We start from the raw sequence: 15913 nt of genomic DNA on the forward strand, positions 1-15913 counted from the left end.
AGGGGATATTTTTCTGGCCCTGTTCTCCAAGGGCTAAGCCTTACTTTCGGGTAGAGTGCAGCCAGGAGTTGCACTTCACTGCCACTGCTTTTACTGGGAAGCAAGACAGTAGTTTCACATCCCAGGAACCTAATGGAGGAATGAGACCTAGGATAATACCATAATATAAATGATTGGAAGATACATATATAGATGTAGAGGAATAAAATAATGATCTGCTTGATATACGTTCTGGTCGTGCTAAATATATAGTGAGCATAAGGAGGACTTGAACGAGCTAAACAAAGGTTCCAAGCAGAACAAAGAGGGGTGGGGGGGGGGGGGGGGGTGGGCAAGGAGAAAAAAAACGCTGTTGTGAATGAACCGAAGTTCTAAGAGAACTGCCTGGGAAAGGACGGTGTACTTCAAAAAGACGAGCACATGTGCATGATGAGGATGTGATATTATGAATGGAACCTTTGTGGAGTCTAGTCTGGAAAATATATCATGCTAAGTAACAGTGGACTTTGCCAAGGGATAAGGATACATTGTAATCGAACAACTAGTTACTGTTCATTGTTCTTTCTTGTACTTTGAATTAGTATCTACCGTTACTTAGTACAAAAGCCTATTCAAATGTTTAACGTTGTGTGACAAAAGAACAGAGATATGATTGTAGCTAGTAGGTCAATATGTGTGCTTTCATAGGGCATAATTTTCAGGCTTATTAACATCAGTTTATCCTACCATAAACTTGAACTATAAACCTGTAATCAACTGACACATGCCTCAACATTCCTCAACTAAATAACCAAAAACTTTTCAGTGGCATAAACAAACACCGATGATGCCATGCATCTCATTAAGATAGGATGATGTCATAGTTTATTTTCAGTAGGCAAGGAGCAAGTGACGTCACAATACCAAGGGGTTGATGTCATCAAAAAGTGTTGAGATCATAGATCATGTATAGGTAGAAAAGTGATATCATGCCCCTACGTGGCCATGATGATGTTTCAATGTTTCAGGTATGATGATGCCATAGTTTATTTTAATTATGTGTGTCATATCCATATGTGGGTATGATGTCATTGTTTATGTTATCATATATCGATCAGTAATCTGAAAAATGGGTATTGAGCACTCTTTAAAAGTCACTATCGTATGATCGCCTAAAGTCGACTTAGGTCGCCTTCAGTCGCCTTAAGTCACTTTAAATCATCAAAATCTTAAAGAGGTTCAAATTGTCTCGTAGATATTACTTTTTTAGTTTTCTATTTCCAGAATGCATGATTTCTCATGAAGTGTGTAATAACCCATGTTCAATAATATAAGCCACAAACCCACCCCATCCCCCCACCCCCCACAAAAAACTCCCACAGTGACTTAATTAACAATTAATGAATGAGGCTGAGTATCTTGTGAAGAATTATGGAGAACGAGGAGGGTGGTATCCGTCGATACGAAAGCCGAATTCAATTATTGTTTTATTATTCATTCAAAATAATTCCTAGTTTAAAAACATAGCTAAACATGCTTACCTCCATCGATCCATCGATGTTAAGTTCATCTTCGATAGTGCACGTTTAGGGTTGTTCAGCACCGCAAAATTCTCCAAATAGCAGATGTCGCCCTTCGAGTTGCCTTCTTGCTGTTCTTGCCATGTTTTAAGCTATTTTCGCCTAGTTCTTATACTCTTGAAACGATTGAAATGTTCGCCATTTTTCAAGTTCACAACCAAAACAACTCAACCTCGTCCCCAGGTCTTCTCGGTTAACGGTGCCTTAACCTGCGAAAACGCTGCATTTTTGACGTCATTTCCTCGTTAAAGTCAAAATTCTTCCAAATTTGGTCATCAGTAACTGGTTATGGTGTATTAACGTGTGCTTTTAGCCAATCAGAATTGTGGAAATATTTCGAATGAATAATAAGACCCATTAATTTGTTCTCCAGCCCTCTAATTTATACATTTAATTACTTTAAGCATAATAATTAGTTGTAGGCAATACAAGAACAATCATTCTGTTCTTAACAACAGTCTTCCCAACAACACACAAATAACTAGTAGGCCGCTACGCTTTATTGAAGACCAACGGAGCCTAATAAACAGAACTGTGACGAATACATCACAGAATACATCAAGGAAAATTAAAGGAGTTTTGGATACGTATCAACAAGAGACACTCGGAGGCCAGGAAAAACCCCTACAAAAAACCCGCGAGAGACGGGAAAAAAATATAGGAAAGCTAGGTAGGAACCAAGCCCAAAAAACTCCACGACCTTCCTACGAAGCCGAAAAAATAACAATAATAAAACGAAAATATATACATCATATATATATAGATAAATTCATTGAACGTAGATCAAACTTCAATAGAGTTGAGGGCTATTTTTGAAATCAATCAACTGAACTAAATAAATCCTAAATATATATTTAAAATTTAACTTACACGCAGAAATGGAAGCGTAACGACCGAGAATGACTGGTAAAATATCCTCACTGCACACCTATTACCCCGTCACGGAGAACTAAGTTATGGAAAGATGCCGCTCCTGTCCCAGACATAACGCTGCCTAGGCCCAAATAAGGCACAGAAAAGAACGAGAAAACCAAAGAACTAGATCTCCAAACATCTTCATTCTCCATTAGTCAAAAAACCCCAACCTATACTAGTCCTAGACAAAACAGAAAAGGGAGAGCCGTAATACCGCAAACACAGCGAAACATAATTCAGACAGCCGCCTGCAAATTATCAGGGTGTGAAACCGGGGTAACTGTCCCAGACGCTTCTCTTGGGAAAACCCAGGGGTCAATAATAAAACTTTTACAAGTGTTTATGTAGTTTACTAGTGTAGCTATTGTTTTAGAGTTTGAAAACAATACCTACACTTATTAAGTTTTATTGAATTGACCACAGATGAAATATTTTCACGCGCGATCGTGAAATAAATTTCCAGGTTAACCCTTAAATTCATAACCCCTTTTTATGCATTAATGTTATTCAGCTTTAAACCGGACTTTTTAAAGAACTTCCTCGAAACGTAGAAATCTTTCAATCAAGTTTTACACCTGTTATGGCAATCGCGTGAGCAAAACACTCACTGAGTGAGTTGCGGGGTTTGGCTTCGTGCGACACAGAAATTTAGTCAAATTTAGTTAGAGTGAACAAGTACTCTGTTGCTTACACGACTAATTTCTAGACTGTGGAGAATATTGTGTAGGTATTTTACTTCTCAATGCATAAGCAGAGGATTGCCGCTGACGATGCTCCTGATTTTGTTGCCATATTAATATCAATTAAGGTGGCTCGACTGGATTTATTTGGGAGGATACCTCCTAAGTTTGAGCATTAATTAAGTCGCCATGAGTAAAGATATGGAAAAAAGGTTTCCACAAATTTATTACATAAAGATGAAAATTTGTTATGATTTGGGTTTTATTGCAATCGGAGTCGCCATGGCAACGTAACGACGCCATCACGTTTTTTATTTATCTTTGTGTTTCTCTGTACCATGAGTTTTTTTAAGGAATCGCTTAAAGGAGTTTGTACCTGCCATAATTGCCTCAATTATGGCAAAGTTTGAACAAATTCTATGAGAGCGTTTTCGAAATATTTTGAAACGAAGTTTTAAGCATCATATAAACAGTGAAATAGCATGCTATCCACTCAATTAGCTAATTTTTTAAAGAAAATGATAAGCTTTGGAAACGCGGCTTCATCTCATAGTGGTTTGTTTCCTTTGAAAACTGCCTACAAAAAAAAGAGGCGAATTGCTCTGGCCGATCACGAGGAAGAAGAATTTTATTAACTTGCACTCAGCTGCTTTTGTTACAGTTTTTGCTCGTAATTTGGTCCCTGCCTACAAATTTATTTCTTTTTGCCAAATGTGCACGTGCATTTGAAACTTGAAAACAATGCCAGTGAATAATGAGGACGCTCACTTGTAAACACAAAATCTGGGGGAAAAATTAGTCATATTTGAGGCCCTATTTAAAAGCCTTCCTTGTTTTCGATGTTCTTGAAACTTGAAGGGTATATTTATTGACAATTGATCGCGGGATTGTCAAATTTATAAAAAAATTTATCTAGCGGTTTTTTTAAAAATGCGAGAGTTGTAGGCATGGACCAAATTACGTGCAAAAACTGTAACAAAAGCAGCTGAATGCAAGTTAATAAAATTCTTCTTACTAGCGATCGCCCAGAGGAATTCCCCTCTCTTTTTGTACACAGTTTTCAATGGAATCAAACTACTATGAGATGAAGCCGCGTTTCTAGAGCTAATCATTTTCTTAAAAAAATTAGCTAATTGTGTGGATAGCTTGCTATTTCACTGTTTTTATGATGCTTAAAACTTCGTTTCAAAATATTTCGAAAACGCTCTCACAAAATTTGTTCAAACTTTGCCATAATTGAGGCAATTATGGCAGGTACAAACTCCTTTAAGCGATTCCTTAAAAAAACTCCTAGTATAGAGAAATACAAAGTTAAATAAAAAACGTGATGGCGTCGTTACGTTGCCATGGCGACTCCGACTGCAATAAAACCCAACTCATAAGAAATTTTCATCTTTATATAATACAGTTATGGTAACTTTTTTTCCATATCTTTATTCATGGCGACATAGTTAATGCTCAAACTTGGGAGGTATCCCCCCAGAAAAATCCAGTCGAGCCACCTTAAGTCAACAAAGAGAAACATGTGACAATTTAAAGGTGGCTGAACACAGTTTTAGCAGTTTGTGAGTATATGTCGTTTGTCAAATCATGGCAAGAGAAAGGTTGCAGTTCACAAGCTGAAACTTGGCAAGTGAAAAATATACTGATGAAAGATTTTGATCGACAGGTAAAATGTGACGTTTTCGTTGTTTCCATGGCAACATGAACGATTGAATGCAACCTTAAAATTTCACTTTTGCTCAGTTTAAATAAAATTCGCTCATTAGATTTTCCTATAAACTTGCACACAGCTTACTATAATTAATCATTACCATTTGAAACTTATTTGACCAAATTTTAACAGACGGGTTTTTAAATAATCAATAACATAATTTTATTGTAATTATTAAATGGATATATTCGTTTGTTCAACTTCCGTTTTAAAGTTCTCATTATTTAAAATACGATAAAAGTCAAAATTGTGCCAAATATTAGAAAATTTTAATGAGCAGTTTTTGAGAAATCGTCTTCTGTGTACCATTGCTTTTTTCGTCGCCATGTTTGTTTGTCTAATTTAAAACACGCGCCGTCCCGCAAGTTACCGCTGGCTGCCTGCAAAACTGTGTTCAGCCACCTTAAATAAGTACGATACTAGACTCTTTATATTCAGGCAATACCTTATTCAAGGTAAGCACAAAATATTAATTGCAGGGATGTAGTTCTCATTGAAATAACGGGGAAATCAAGAAGAAATTTCCAAAATTTTCGGTATTTGTTCGCGATATACATACCTATTGTATTGCAGCTATTTAGAGGTTAAAAAGTTGTGATTATTGGGATTTTGAGAGCGCTGGCACTCGGCGCTGATAAAGAGCCCGGAAGAAATCGTAGTATCTTGTTTTAGTGCAACGTTTGCTTTTTCAGAATCAAGTTAGGTGATTCGGTGTTTTACCGGGCAAAGAAATTATTTCTTGAAAAAGTACACCAAAATAAGAATTTTCGGCAAGCGAATTGTAGTGATTTTTGGCAGATCACGGTCATCGCCTTGAAAATGATATCTTCTGGACTACAAATGGACTAAAATACCTTGAAAACTTTTCAAAATCAGTTTCCTAAGCTCAAAATAGGTTATTCATATGATGCGATTATACAGAGCGAAGTTTACTAGAAGGTGTCAGACATGTTTTTTTTTTTCGGTGTTTTGAGACGCGTGGGGCCGAAACAAGTTTCTCCTATTATTTTCGGGTTTTAAAAACCATTTCAGGAAAAAAAATCACACCACGTTTCTAGGACTACTAAAAGGTATCTCTGAACAAAAAAAAAATGAAGGATTTTGATCTTTCATCGTGTGCCACCCGTCTCTCGATATTAGTGGACATTCACTCTTTAGGTGATGTTACACCGGACGATTCGCAACGACGATTTTTAGCGCAACGCAGCGTTGCAATGTTGTAAAAATTCGAAACAACATCGCAACAATGTTGCAACGCTGTGTTGCGCTAAAAATCGGCGTTGCGAAACGTCTCGTGTAACATCACCTTTAAGCTGGACTCTTCCTCATGGCGAGAGAGCCTGGTGCAGGAAATGAATATCTGTCTTTAGGGGCACCATCATTGTTCACGACATAATAATAACAATAATAATAATCATCATAATCATCATCATCGTTGTCGACGTCACTGTTATATTTGCAATTTCACTCATCATCTTTGCTTTCAACACTTGTCATATTTCGTTACTATCATCATAGTTTTATTACAAGTGTTTTTCTTAAAATCCTGCCTTCATTGATTTGTAGGAAGCGCCTAATTCAAAAACCTCCTCTGTTAGCCAACTCAAAAAAGTTACTCTTTCACCAACATGAGGTTGTTTTTGAAAAGGCAACTTTGGGGGAGATTGTTGACCATGAAGTTGACGAAGCTTTTACTCGTTGCTGGAATAATAGCAACTTCAATATTTACATCCTTCGTTATGTTACTCTTTGAAAGATCCACTGGGATAGCAGTGACTTCTATCAATCAGGAATGTAAATCTTGGAAAACAGAAACTCTCCAGCACTTATCAACCTTAATAACCAATACTACTTGCTCACGGGATTACTTTCTTCTCATACTGGTGTCATCTGCACCTGGTAATTTTGATCGAAGGAGTTTAATTCGCCAAACTTGGGGTGCTGCAGATAGCCATAATCAATGGCGGACATTCTTTCTTCTTGGTCAAATAAGAAACCAGAAACTTTCAGATTTGCTTGAAACAGAAGCCAAAGATTATGGTGACATAATTCGTGGTGATTATTATGAACATTACTGGAACCAAAGTTTCAAGATAGAGATGGGATTTGAGTGGGCAGCCAGATACTGTAATTTTTCCTTTTTGCTTAAGGCAGATGATGATGTGTATGTTAACACCAAAGATTTGACTCTTCTTTTGCAAAACCCATCAACACCCTTGAAGAGACTTTACATGGGCAAAGTGCAGTTTAGGCCTGAGGTGCGTCGTTATGGGAAATTCAACATCAGCAAGGAAGAATACTCTGGTTCAACTTACCCAAGCTACTGCAGTGGAGCTGGGTATGTTCTCTCAAATGACATTGTCCAGTGTCTAATTCCTCTATTTGATGTGAAAAAACCATTGAGAATCGATGATACTTATGTTGGGTTGGTTGTAAGCAAACTTGGCATCAGCCCAGTTCACCACAGTAGGTTTATTTTCCCATATGATGACTATGATATTTGTTACTTTACACCATACACACTTGTGCAACACCGAGTTTTAGGACAGTGTTTGCTGAAGCTGTACCAGATGCACTCCAAAGAATTTTACAGTTCCAATTTAGGGTCTTTCTATTGACATTATATTGCCAGTAGTAGCAGCTACAGTCAAATTTCTCACAATGGACACCTCTCTATAACAGACCAGGGTTTTCCCTTACGTGCAAATACGCGCCAGAGACGCGTTGTTTAGTTGCCTGCGTGCAGACGTCTCCTATTTCCTTTGTTGCACGCGGAAAAGGGACGTCTGCGTAACGCCGTCGCTAATCGTGTTCCAGCGTCCTGCTGGGTTCCCAAGATCTTGAGAACACGCTGTGATAGGCTGACACACAGTGCGCATTGTTTGACTTAACGCTGATTGGTTGTTATCGAATGTGGTCTGATAATGTATGCGGTGATTTAAATGATTTATGTAAGCGGGGTTTTCTAACCAAAACAAATCAAAACATGTGCGATTGTGTGTTGTGTTTTTCGTCGATCGAAAAGCAGAGCGATCGAAATCTTGTTCGGGGACGCGGAAAATTTAACGTGTACGAGGAAATTATTTCTTTACAATTTACTGTGCACGACACATCACATCATATTTGTAAACAGTGTCTGAGAAAACTACAAAAGCGGCGTGAACTTCGCACCAGGCAGGCATTTCGGAGAAAGCCAGCCAAAGAAACTAAAATCTTTATTTAGCCGTAACAAACAGAGGTCAAGAAAACTTAAACCCTTTACAACTGCATCTGAAATCAAATCCTATCGGGAACACCCACAGAAGCATAAACCACAGGAAATGATTACTCAGTATGAATGTTACAAACCTGCTTCATGACCTCTAAGTGGAAGACTTAGCGCGGCAAAAATGAGATTTACTCAGTCAAAGGTTAGAATGCTACATGCACTGTGTAGTGCTAGTAATCTTCGCGCGAGAGAGAAAAGAAGAAAAACCTCTGTTCAAGCCGACTCTCAAGGTCACGTTTCGCCTGTATCACGAGCTTATGATGTTTTGTTTGGCCTGTCAACTCTTATTTCTAACCGGATATTATTTCACAATTTATGCGAAATAGAATACCCTGCCAGCGGGACGCTGGAACACGATTAGCGACGGCGTTACGCAGACGTCCCTTTTCCGCGTGCAACAAAGGAAATAGGAGACGTCTGCACGCAGGCAATGTTTAGTCGAAAAAGAAAAAAAAGGACGCAAAACACCAAAGAGAACCGGTCCTCTAGGACGCACATGTTCTAGAGCGATAGTTTACTAACAATTAGTTTGGAACTTAGATCTGCAAAAATCTTTTTTGAGAATGAAATATAAAGACTTCTTTATCTTATATTTTTGTCTGACTCCTTTTTTAAAACTAAAAAGAGCCATACTCACTTTGAATGGTTCTCAAGCTTACTTTTTTGATGTTTCGATCGGGGAACCACATTGATTCTCCTTGCAGAGGTTTGAGAACTAATGTTTTATTGTGAGGCATTCTGGGACAGAAAGTGAGTTGGAAAAACATGGCGGATTCGGAATCACAGCCCAGTGAGCCCGTTAAGAAAAACAGGCGTTTTTATCCTGCTTGGTTGAAAGAATTTACTTGGTTGCGATATCTGTAAGTCAACAGGTAAGAGAAACGCTCGTAGGCTATAACAATCTTCAGAAGTTGGCTCTGGAAAGGCACCAAAAATCTAAGGATCACATTATGAGTATCAGTGACCTCAAGCTTAGAAAAAGCTTTCAAGCGACAGTTTCAAATGCAAAGAACATCGACAATCAAACCCTGGAAATTACAAGGAGGCACATTGTTCAGCATAAAAAAGTGTATCTTATGACTAAGAAAAACATGCTGCTGATAAATTCCAATAATGGAACTTCAGGCTGCAAACAGTTGTAGTGATGCTTCTGTTTTTTTTACAAGGAACCCGAAAATGTTTCAGAGATTTCCTGGAATTTGAAACAATGCTAACCTTAGGACTCCCACTGTTCCCTCTGGGACCCTCAACCTTTGGTTAACGGAGTCTTAGGGACTCCGAAAGGAAAATATTGAGGGAAAACCCTGCAGACAGTCCTGTGCACCACTGATGAGGATGCCAAACACAATACATGCTCTGCTGTACCTCTACCCTTCCACATTTTTTTTCAAGTTTTGATAAGGATCAGTTAACACTGAAAATCTTTTGCCACTGCTGGAAAAAGTGCCTTAAAATTAGCTAACTTGCCAAGTTTGAAAATGATGGCTCTTAATGGAGCGAAGATAAGGTAGCTCTACAAAGGAGAGATAATTCATAGTTCAGGGGTGGATCCAGGATTTTTTTCAGGAGGGGGTGCACTCGTCTCTTGCTCTACTTCAACACCAATAAACCACAAAGTTTTTTTTTTGGAAGAATACCAGTTGTATTAGAAAACCGCAGGTAATCTCGGGGGGGGGGGGGGGTGCGCACCCCCTGCACCCTCCCCCTAGATCCGCCCCTGTAGTTGTTTGTATGGCGAGGAGCTACATAATGGTTAGTTTTCAACAAATCACTTTCAAACTTAGCCTCCCACGCAGGCGTTTTTAGGGGAGCTCGTTTTTCATTCCTCCCCACAACTTGGCAATTACACGTATTTAAGGTGCTCTTTCCAGTCGCATTGATGGATTTACCTACCTGGTCCATGCCAAAAGTTTAAAAAAACTGTGGATAGGTTTGTAATGTGAACAATTGAGTTTGTCCCTTAACGTAAGCTTCCTTCGATGTTCCTATCATAGAAGTTTTGACTGGGGGATGAAGGTGACTGTGAGAGTTCCTCTAGGAAAATTCACATATTAAATACAGAACAAACCAAAGTTAACACTGTTCATGTTTTTCTTTTGCTCATAATATTTTTATAAGTTATACAAGGTTAAAGCATTGCACTTGATCAGAAAAAATGTGTTTCAGAACAAGGTTATTTCCTTTCTTTCAAAGAGTCTGAAATATTTAGTTATTTACATGACAACTATCTGCAATTTCTCCAAAAAACTTAAATAATGCCATTTACAGACTTCAATCAAGTCTATTCCCTTCATTGTCCCGGCCTATATTAATTTGTTTTCTTTCCTACCAATACACTAAAAACTAAGGCCCATTTACTTTGTCAGCTGTGCTTTCCACAAACCCATTTAAGGTGTGGATCGCCAGACCAAAGCTCAGTGAGTTGTACAATGGATCTCCATGAACACTGGCAGGCATAGGCACAACAACCTACAAAATCAAATCATAGTGAGCTTCTACCATGAGAAAGCTGAATATATCATTAGCAACTGGTAGTTGGGTTTTTATACTTGATCGCAAGAAAATAGTGGAACAGAGAAGAAATCATAATTCCTGAGACACCACTGGTAGTTTCCCCGTGAAATGACGTCTGAGAAACAAGTGCAGAAATTCCATGCCAATGGCATGTCACTATCAAGAGCAGGGTTCTGCTTCTGACTGGATTAAGCAGATTTCCAACCAATCAGAAGCACTATCCAGATCTGAGTAGTGACATGTCATCAGTATGGAATTTCTGCGTTTGTTTCTCAGACGTCATTTTGAGGGGATTAGTGGTGGTGTCCCAAAATGTTGGATGATTTCTCAGGTCATGGTTTACCCTTAGAATGGACTTTACCGACAACATAATTATTCATGTATGGATGCGATGCATGCTCTACAACTTGATGGTGTCAAAAAATAATACAGTCGAACCTCCATTTGTGACCACCTCTCATAAGCGATCACCTCCCATTACTGATAAGCTACCGCCAATCCAAAATACCGAAATTTTTCCCATCAAAGACTTACAGTTGGAACCTCTAGTAAACAACCACCTCCTGTAAGCGACTGCGACCACTTTTGGGCCTCATGGTTGATGATTTTCCATTGTTTTAACCTCTTGTTAGCAACCACCTGATGCATTCTCTGATCTCTACGTTTTGCTGCATGCACTATCGACTACGAATATATACGAAGAACTGTAGTGACAACATGGAACTACACATGGCGTAACGTAGACATTGCATTCAATAAATATCTTCCATAAAGTAGATGTGTCTGAACCTCTTCTTGGAAGAGACCCCCTGTGGTTAGATTCTTTTAAGCGACCATCTCCTGTAAGTGACCACTCAGTCTTTGCATTTTGGGTGGTCGCTTACGGGAGGTTCGACTGTATATTGTTGTGATTGAGAGCAACAGGATGGAAGATTTTATGTCATCAATTACCTCGTTTCCTTGAAAGCTTGCTTTTAAGTTTATCAAAGTCTGGTATATTGTTTCTAAAGAATAAATAATCACAGTCTTCATGCCATTCATAGTCATTAAGGATGACCACATTGAAGTCGCACGATGTACAACGTAGCTTGTCGCACACTCTAGAAACAAAAAAGAAGACAACTTTATAGACAAATTTAAATAACGCTCTAAATACCAAAAGACCCAGTATCAACTTTTCAGCAGGCTTCTTAACTGCATTGATGTACAATTAAATTCTCCAGTAGGTTCACAGGAACATGCAAGGCAATTCAGAACGAGAATTAACAAGTAGCACTGATTTTATCAAAGTTAAATAAAAAGCACCAACTCCCTTTTTCTGCTAGTTACCCTTATTCTGATCCATTTTTAAAAAAGGCTTCAATATCATGGCATTGGAATATTCATTCCAGCGTGCAAAGAAAGTCGTGTCCGATAGCCCGAGGCTAGTGGATTTTGCTATCGGGCTAGTGAGTTTTGTTCTTAACTTACCCGACGGGCAAGTGCTTTTTTTTTTTTTTGAAATTCAAATTACAGAAGGATTGTAATCAATCCTACTAATCAAAAAGGGGTTTTGTGGCTGGTTAAAATGACTTGTGAGCTAGAACATGCTAGCTACAGCTTGCCTGAATGGCAGGTTGTAAAACTGACTTTCTTTGCACCCTGCATTCTTTTTTGGCCAAGGCTGTCAAGGGCATTCAGTATTTTGAATGGTGAAAATTTCAAACCTTCAGTTTGCCAGTTTATGCATTTCTCAACTAAAAAGTGGTAACTCTTTTGGTACCAAAAGCTAAAATGCTGGTATAATATAACGTCAACAATTTAGTGACTACTTTGCTTGGTCAGAAAAAATGCCACGTTTAACTTCCGGGGCCACAAAAATGCACATTTCTTTTGGCTTCATTTGTAGGAAGGAAGGCGTGCTCTTATACTTACATGACAAGATAATACACCTCTAATAATTGTTTATAATACTAATAACACACAAAAACTTGAATGACAGATAAGCACCTCTCTTCTGAGCCAGTGGAGAGCCCCTTTGCAAACTTGGAGCCTCCAAGAAAAACCTTAACACATCTCTTCCTTGATGAACTTGAATCTTTTTGGCTTGAAGAGGAAATCTGTGTCAAATGCTTGAGAACAAAATCGAAAATCATGTGTTAGGGTAAAACAATTCCATTAAAAATTGTTGCTGACTGATGTGCACCGCCTGTGATCATTTTTAGTTTATTTCTGAACGTTTATTAAATTTTCTCCCAAAAATTACCACAATTTTCGGAAATTGGTGGTAGGGGGAGCAGTGCCCCTCTTGACTCCTCCCCCATACAGCTACGGGAGCAACAGTTTCCCTTGCATGAAAATCCAACACAGCTGTTACAGAGACAAGAAAAACAGTAAGAAAGACAACACAAGAGTAAAAGTTTCTGCAGCTAACTTTAACCTCCAGGATAAGTTTAGACCCCCAAAAGGCTTTGATCCATCAAACTCTCCCCCTCCCCCCCAAGTCAGGTTTCAAGCAAATTCTTCCAGATATCTTATTACAGGAAACTACTGTTCCTTGAAATTAAGATAATTTGGAAATTAAAGCAACTTCAATTAATGCAACATAATGAATAACGACTTTGAAATAAAGAAAATTAACAAGAAAGAGAGGGTAACATTTTAAAATGACGGAAATTAATGGGGCATTCACAAAGAAACAAGACTTGTTGAGACAAAGAAATAAAAGTTAAACATGTAACCCAAAATGGAAACTTTGTTAGTGGAACTTTCCCTAAACATATGAAGGGGGACAAGCGAAGAAATCTGGCCATTTCAAGAGTTTGAAAGTTTCACTGATACTGGCAGATCTCCATCCTGATAAAAATACTCCTCTAATACTCCTCTTTCTTAGGTGTCAAGAATGTCAAAAGTGTATCGAGAATTCGGAGCCAAAACAATGGAAATTAAGGTTGCGGAAATAAACGTTCCATTTAATAAAATTAATGGTGGGGAAATTAACATTTACAGAAATTAACAGGACTTCAATTAACACGAATGTTAATTTCATGAAGCCTTAATTTCCTTTATTATTCATTCAAAATATTTCCCCAATTCTGATTGGCTGGAAGCACACGCATAATTCACCATAACCATTTACTGATGACCAAATTTGGAAGAATTTTGTGTTTGACGAGGAACTGACATCAAAAATGCAGCCTTCTACAGATTAATGCACTGTTAACCAAGAAGACCTGGGGACGAGGTTGAGTTGTTTTCGTTCTGAAAACTAAAATGGCGGACACTTCACTCGTTTCAAGAGTAAGAACTACGGCTGGAATTAAGTGAAATAATGGCTAAAAACATGACAAGAACAGCAAGAAGACAACTCGAAGGGCGATATCTGCTATTTGGAGAATATTTGCGGGGCTGAACAACCCTAAATGTGCACTATCGAAGATGAACTTAACATCGATCTGATCGATGGAGGTAAGCATGTTTTAACTATGTTTTTAGACTAGGAATTATTTTGAATGAATAATAAAACAATAATTATTGAATTCAGCTTTCGTATCATATGAAGAATTATGGAGATCTCGGAGGGTGTTATCCGCCTCGGCCTATGGCCATGATGGATAATACCCTTCTCGATCTCCATAATTCTTCATAAGATACTCAGCCTCATTCATTAATTGTTAAATAAAAAGGTATATTGTTGTTAATTGTTCCAACCACCACCACCTCCTCTTCCCTGCAGAGGCTCCCTCTGTGATTCCAGTAAAAATTTAAAAACAAATATTACTGTGCTTTTCACAAACATGCGAACTCTAAAGTTCAAAAGCCGCCTTCACAATAGCGTTTTTCGCTGCTGTCAACCATAATTACGATCACAAGCAACGAACCTGGAAACACAGAAACACACAAAAAGGATCGAAATCCACCAATCACAAATCACAAACCTTGACCTTTTGAACCGATTAAAGTAAAGTTTTGTTTTCTAAGAGGTCCGTTAAGATGATTGATGGCAGCAAAAAACGGAATCATCAGTTGGCTTTTGAACTTCAGACTTCGCATGTTTGTGAAAAGCGCAGTAAGCTTGCAGGGACAAAGAGACCTATGGGGAGGAATGAGCCCACCATCCACATCAGTCTGCGATAATAATAAATTCTTAATTACATAACTAGGAGTAATCAGAGGTTAAGAGAGTATGTGTGATATGTTTGATAGGTGTACAGGTAGCAGTTGAGAGAGAAGGGTGGATGATTCTTGCAAATAATAAATAAATATGATTAAGAATAAGGCCTTTAGTGATTCTTGATACAATGCCAAATTCTCCTTTCATTTCACAGACAAATATTTGGCAATTTTGGAAGGAGAATCTAGTACTATTGCACATCACCTAGGATTCTTTTTCAAAGTTTGCTTTGATTTAGGGGTTGTGATGGGGGCAGGAGGGGGGAAGGGGGGGAGGGGGGGCAGTAATTTGGTAATCTCAAGGGCTTCCACCGTAAAAATAATTCCCCCCACCCAACAAACAAAAAAAAAAAAGAAAAGAAAACGGGATAATTACCTCGTAGCTTTTCTGATCAAACGCTCGCTTAGTAAACTAATTTTCAATTCTGTTTTTCTAATGTAACTGTTGGCGCCTTGGCAACCACTGTTACGAATGTATTTTTATTTAATTTTGAACCAAAAGAGTCATGTCCACGTGTAAAAACATTCTTGACATTTCTTTCAGAGGAATATTTTCTTTACCTTTAAAAAGCTGGCCAAAGTAAACTATACGTAACATATGCTTCTACCTTCTCATGAACTTCCGGAATTTCAGGCCCATCGTCCATGCACTCGTTGATCATGTCATTGAGTTCATCGCGTTCAACATTTTTGGTCTGTGAACTAAAAAGACCCCAAGAATTGCAGAGCTGCCCTTATAAAAAAGTAAACGTAATAGATATGGCTTAAGTATACCAGTTCTATTAAAAAAAACTACAAACCTTTTCGTTCCAATTTTCTCGTTTCGTGTCGCCTTCTTTGACGATCTTGAGTTTGTTTTGTTCGGATGATTCTGTGATGAAGATTTTGAATTCCCGCAAAACTTCGTTTCACATTCGTCTAATAGGTCATCTATATCATCAGCCATGGCCAAGAAAGATTATAAAACCTATCTATCAACTGAAGACAAAGACCGTAAGGAGAACTTACTCATAATTTGCAATAAATTGCAAATTTACAAAGCTATTCCATGTTCCAAGTACTTAGGAGCGAAATAAAGAGACTGGAGACTAGACTCGAAGTAATGACGATA

At 38.2% G+C, this 15913-nt stretch overlaps 2 protein-coding genes across 2 annotated transcripts; one reads left to right on the top strand and one right to left on the bottom strand.

Annotated features, from left to right (window-relative positions):
- The first annotated feature begins 6436 nt into the window (after positions 1 to 6436).
- On the top strand, positions 6437 to 7571 carry LOC140926801 (beta-1,3-galactosyltransferase 5-like). The gene has a single exon (XM_073376491.1). The coding sequence runs from the start codon at positions 6497 to 6499 to the stop codon at positions 7484 to 7486; it is 990 nt and encodes a 329-aa protein (XP_073232592.1). The 5' UTR covers positions 6437 to 6496; the 3' UTR covers positions 7487 to 7571.
- A 2633-nt stretch (positions 7572 to 10204) lies between these two features.
- Positions 10205 to 15882, bottom strand: LOC140928205 (cilia- and flagella-associated protein 418-like). Its single transcript, XM_073377918.1, has 5 exons — positions 15603 to 15882; positions 15411 to 15504; positions 12640 to 12761; positions 11602 to 11750; positions 10205 to 10605 (listed from the first exon to the last, which is right to left on the bottom strand). The coding sequence occupies exons 1-5, from the start codon at positions 15746 to 15748 to the stop codon at positions 10499 to 10501; spliced, it is 618 nt and encodes a 205-aa protein (XP_073234019.1). The 5' UTR covers positions 15749 to 15882; the 3' UTR covers positions 10205 to 10498.
- Between the last annotated feature and the right edge of the window lie 31 nt (positions 15883 to 15913).

Source organism: Porites lutea, chromosome 2 (assembly GCF_958299795.1).
Source record: "Porites lutea chromosome 2, jaPorLute2.1, whole genome shotgun sequence".
Classification (NCBI taxonomy): Eukaryota; Metazoa; Cnidaria; class Anthozoa; order Scleractinia; family Poritidae; genus Porites; species Porites lutea.

Coding starts and splice junctions, on each gene's coding strand:
- LOC140926801 (XM_073376491.1), top strand. CDS start 6,497: ATGAGGTTGTTTTTGAAAAGGCAACTTTGGGGGAGATTGTTGACCATG.
- LOC140928205 (XM_073377918.1), bottom strand. CDS start 15,748: ATGGCTGATGATATAGATGACCTATTAGACGAATGTGAAACGAAGTTT. Junction 11,751..12,639: donor TCCACTGGCTCAGAAGAGAG/GTGCTTATCTGT, acceptor TTTTGTTTCTAG/AGTGTGCGACAAGCTACGTT. Junction 10,606..11,601: donor CAAGCTTTCAAGGAAACGAG/GTAATTGATGAC, acceptor TTGATTTTGTAG/GTTGTTGTGCCTATGCCTGC.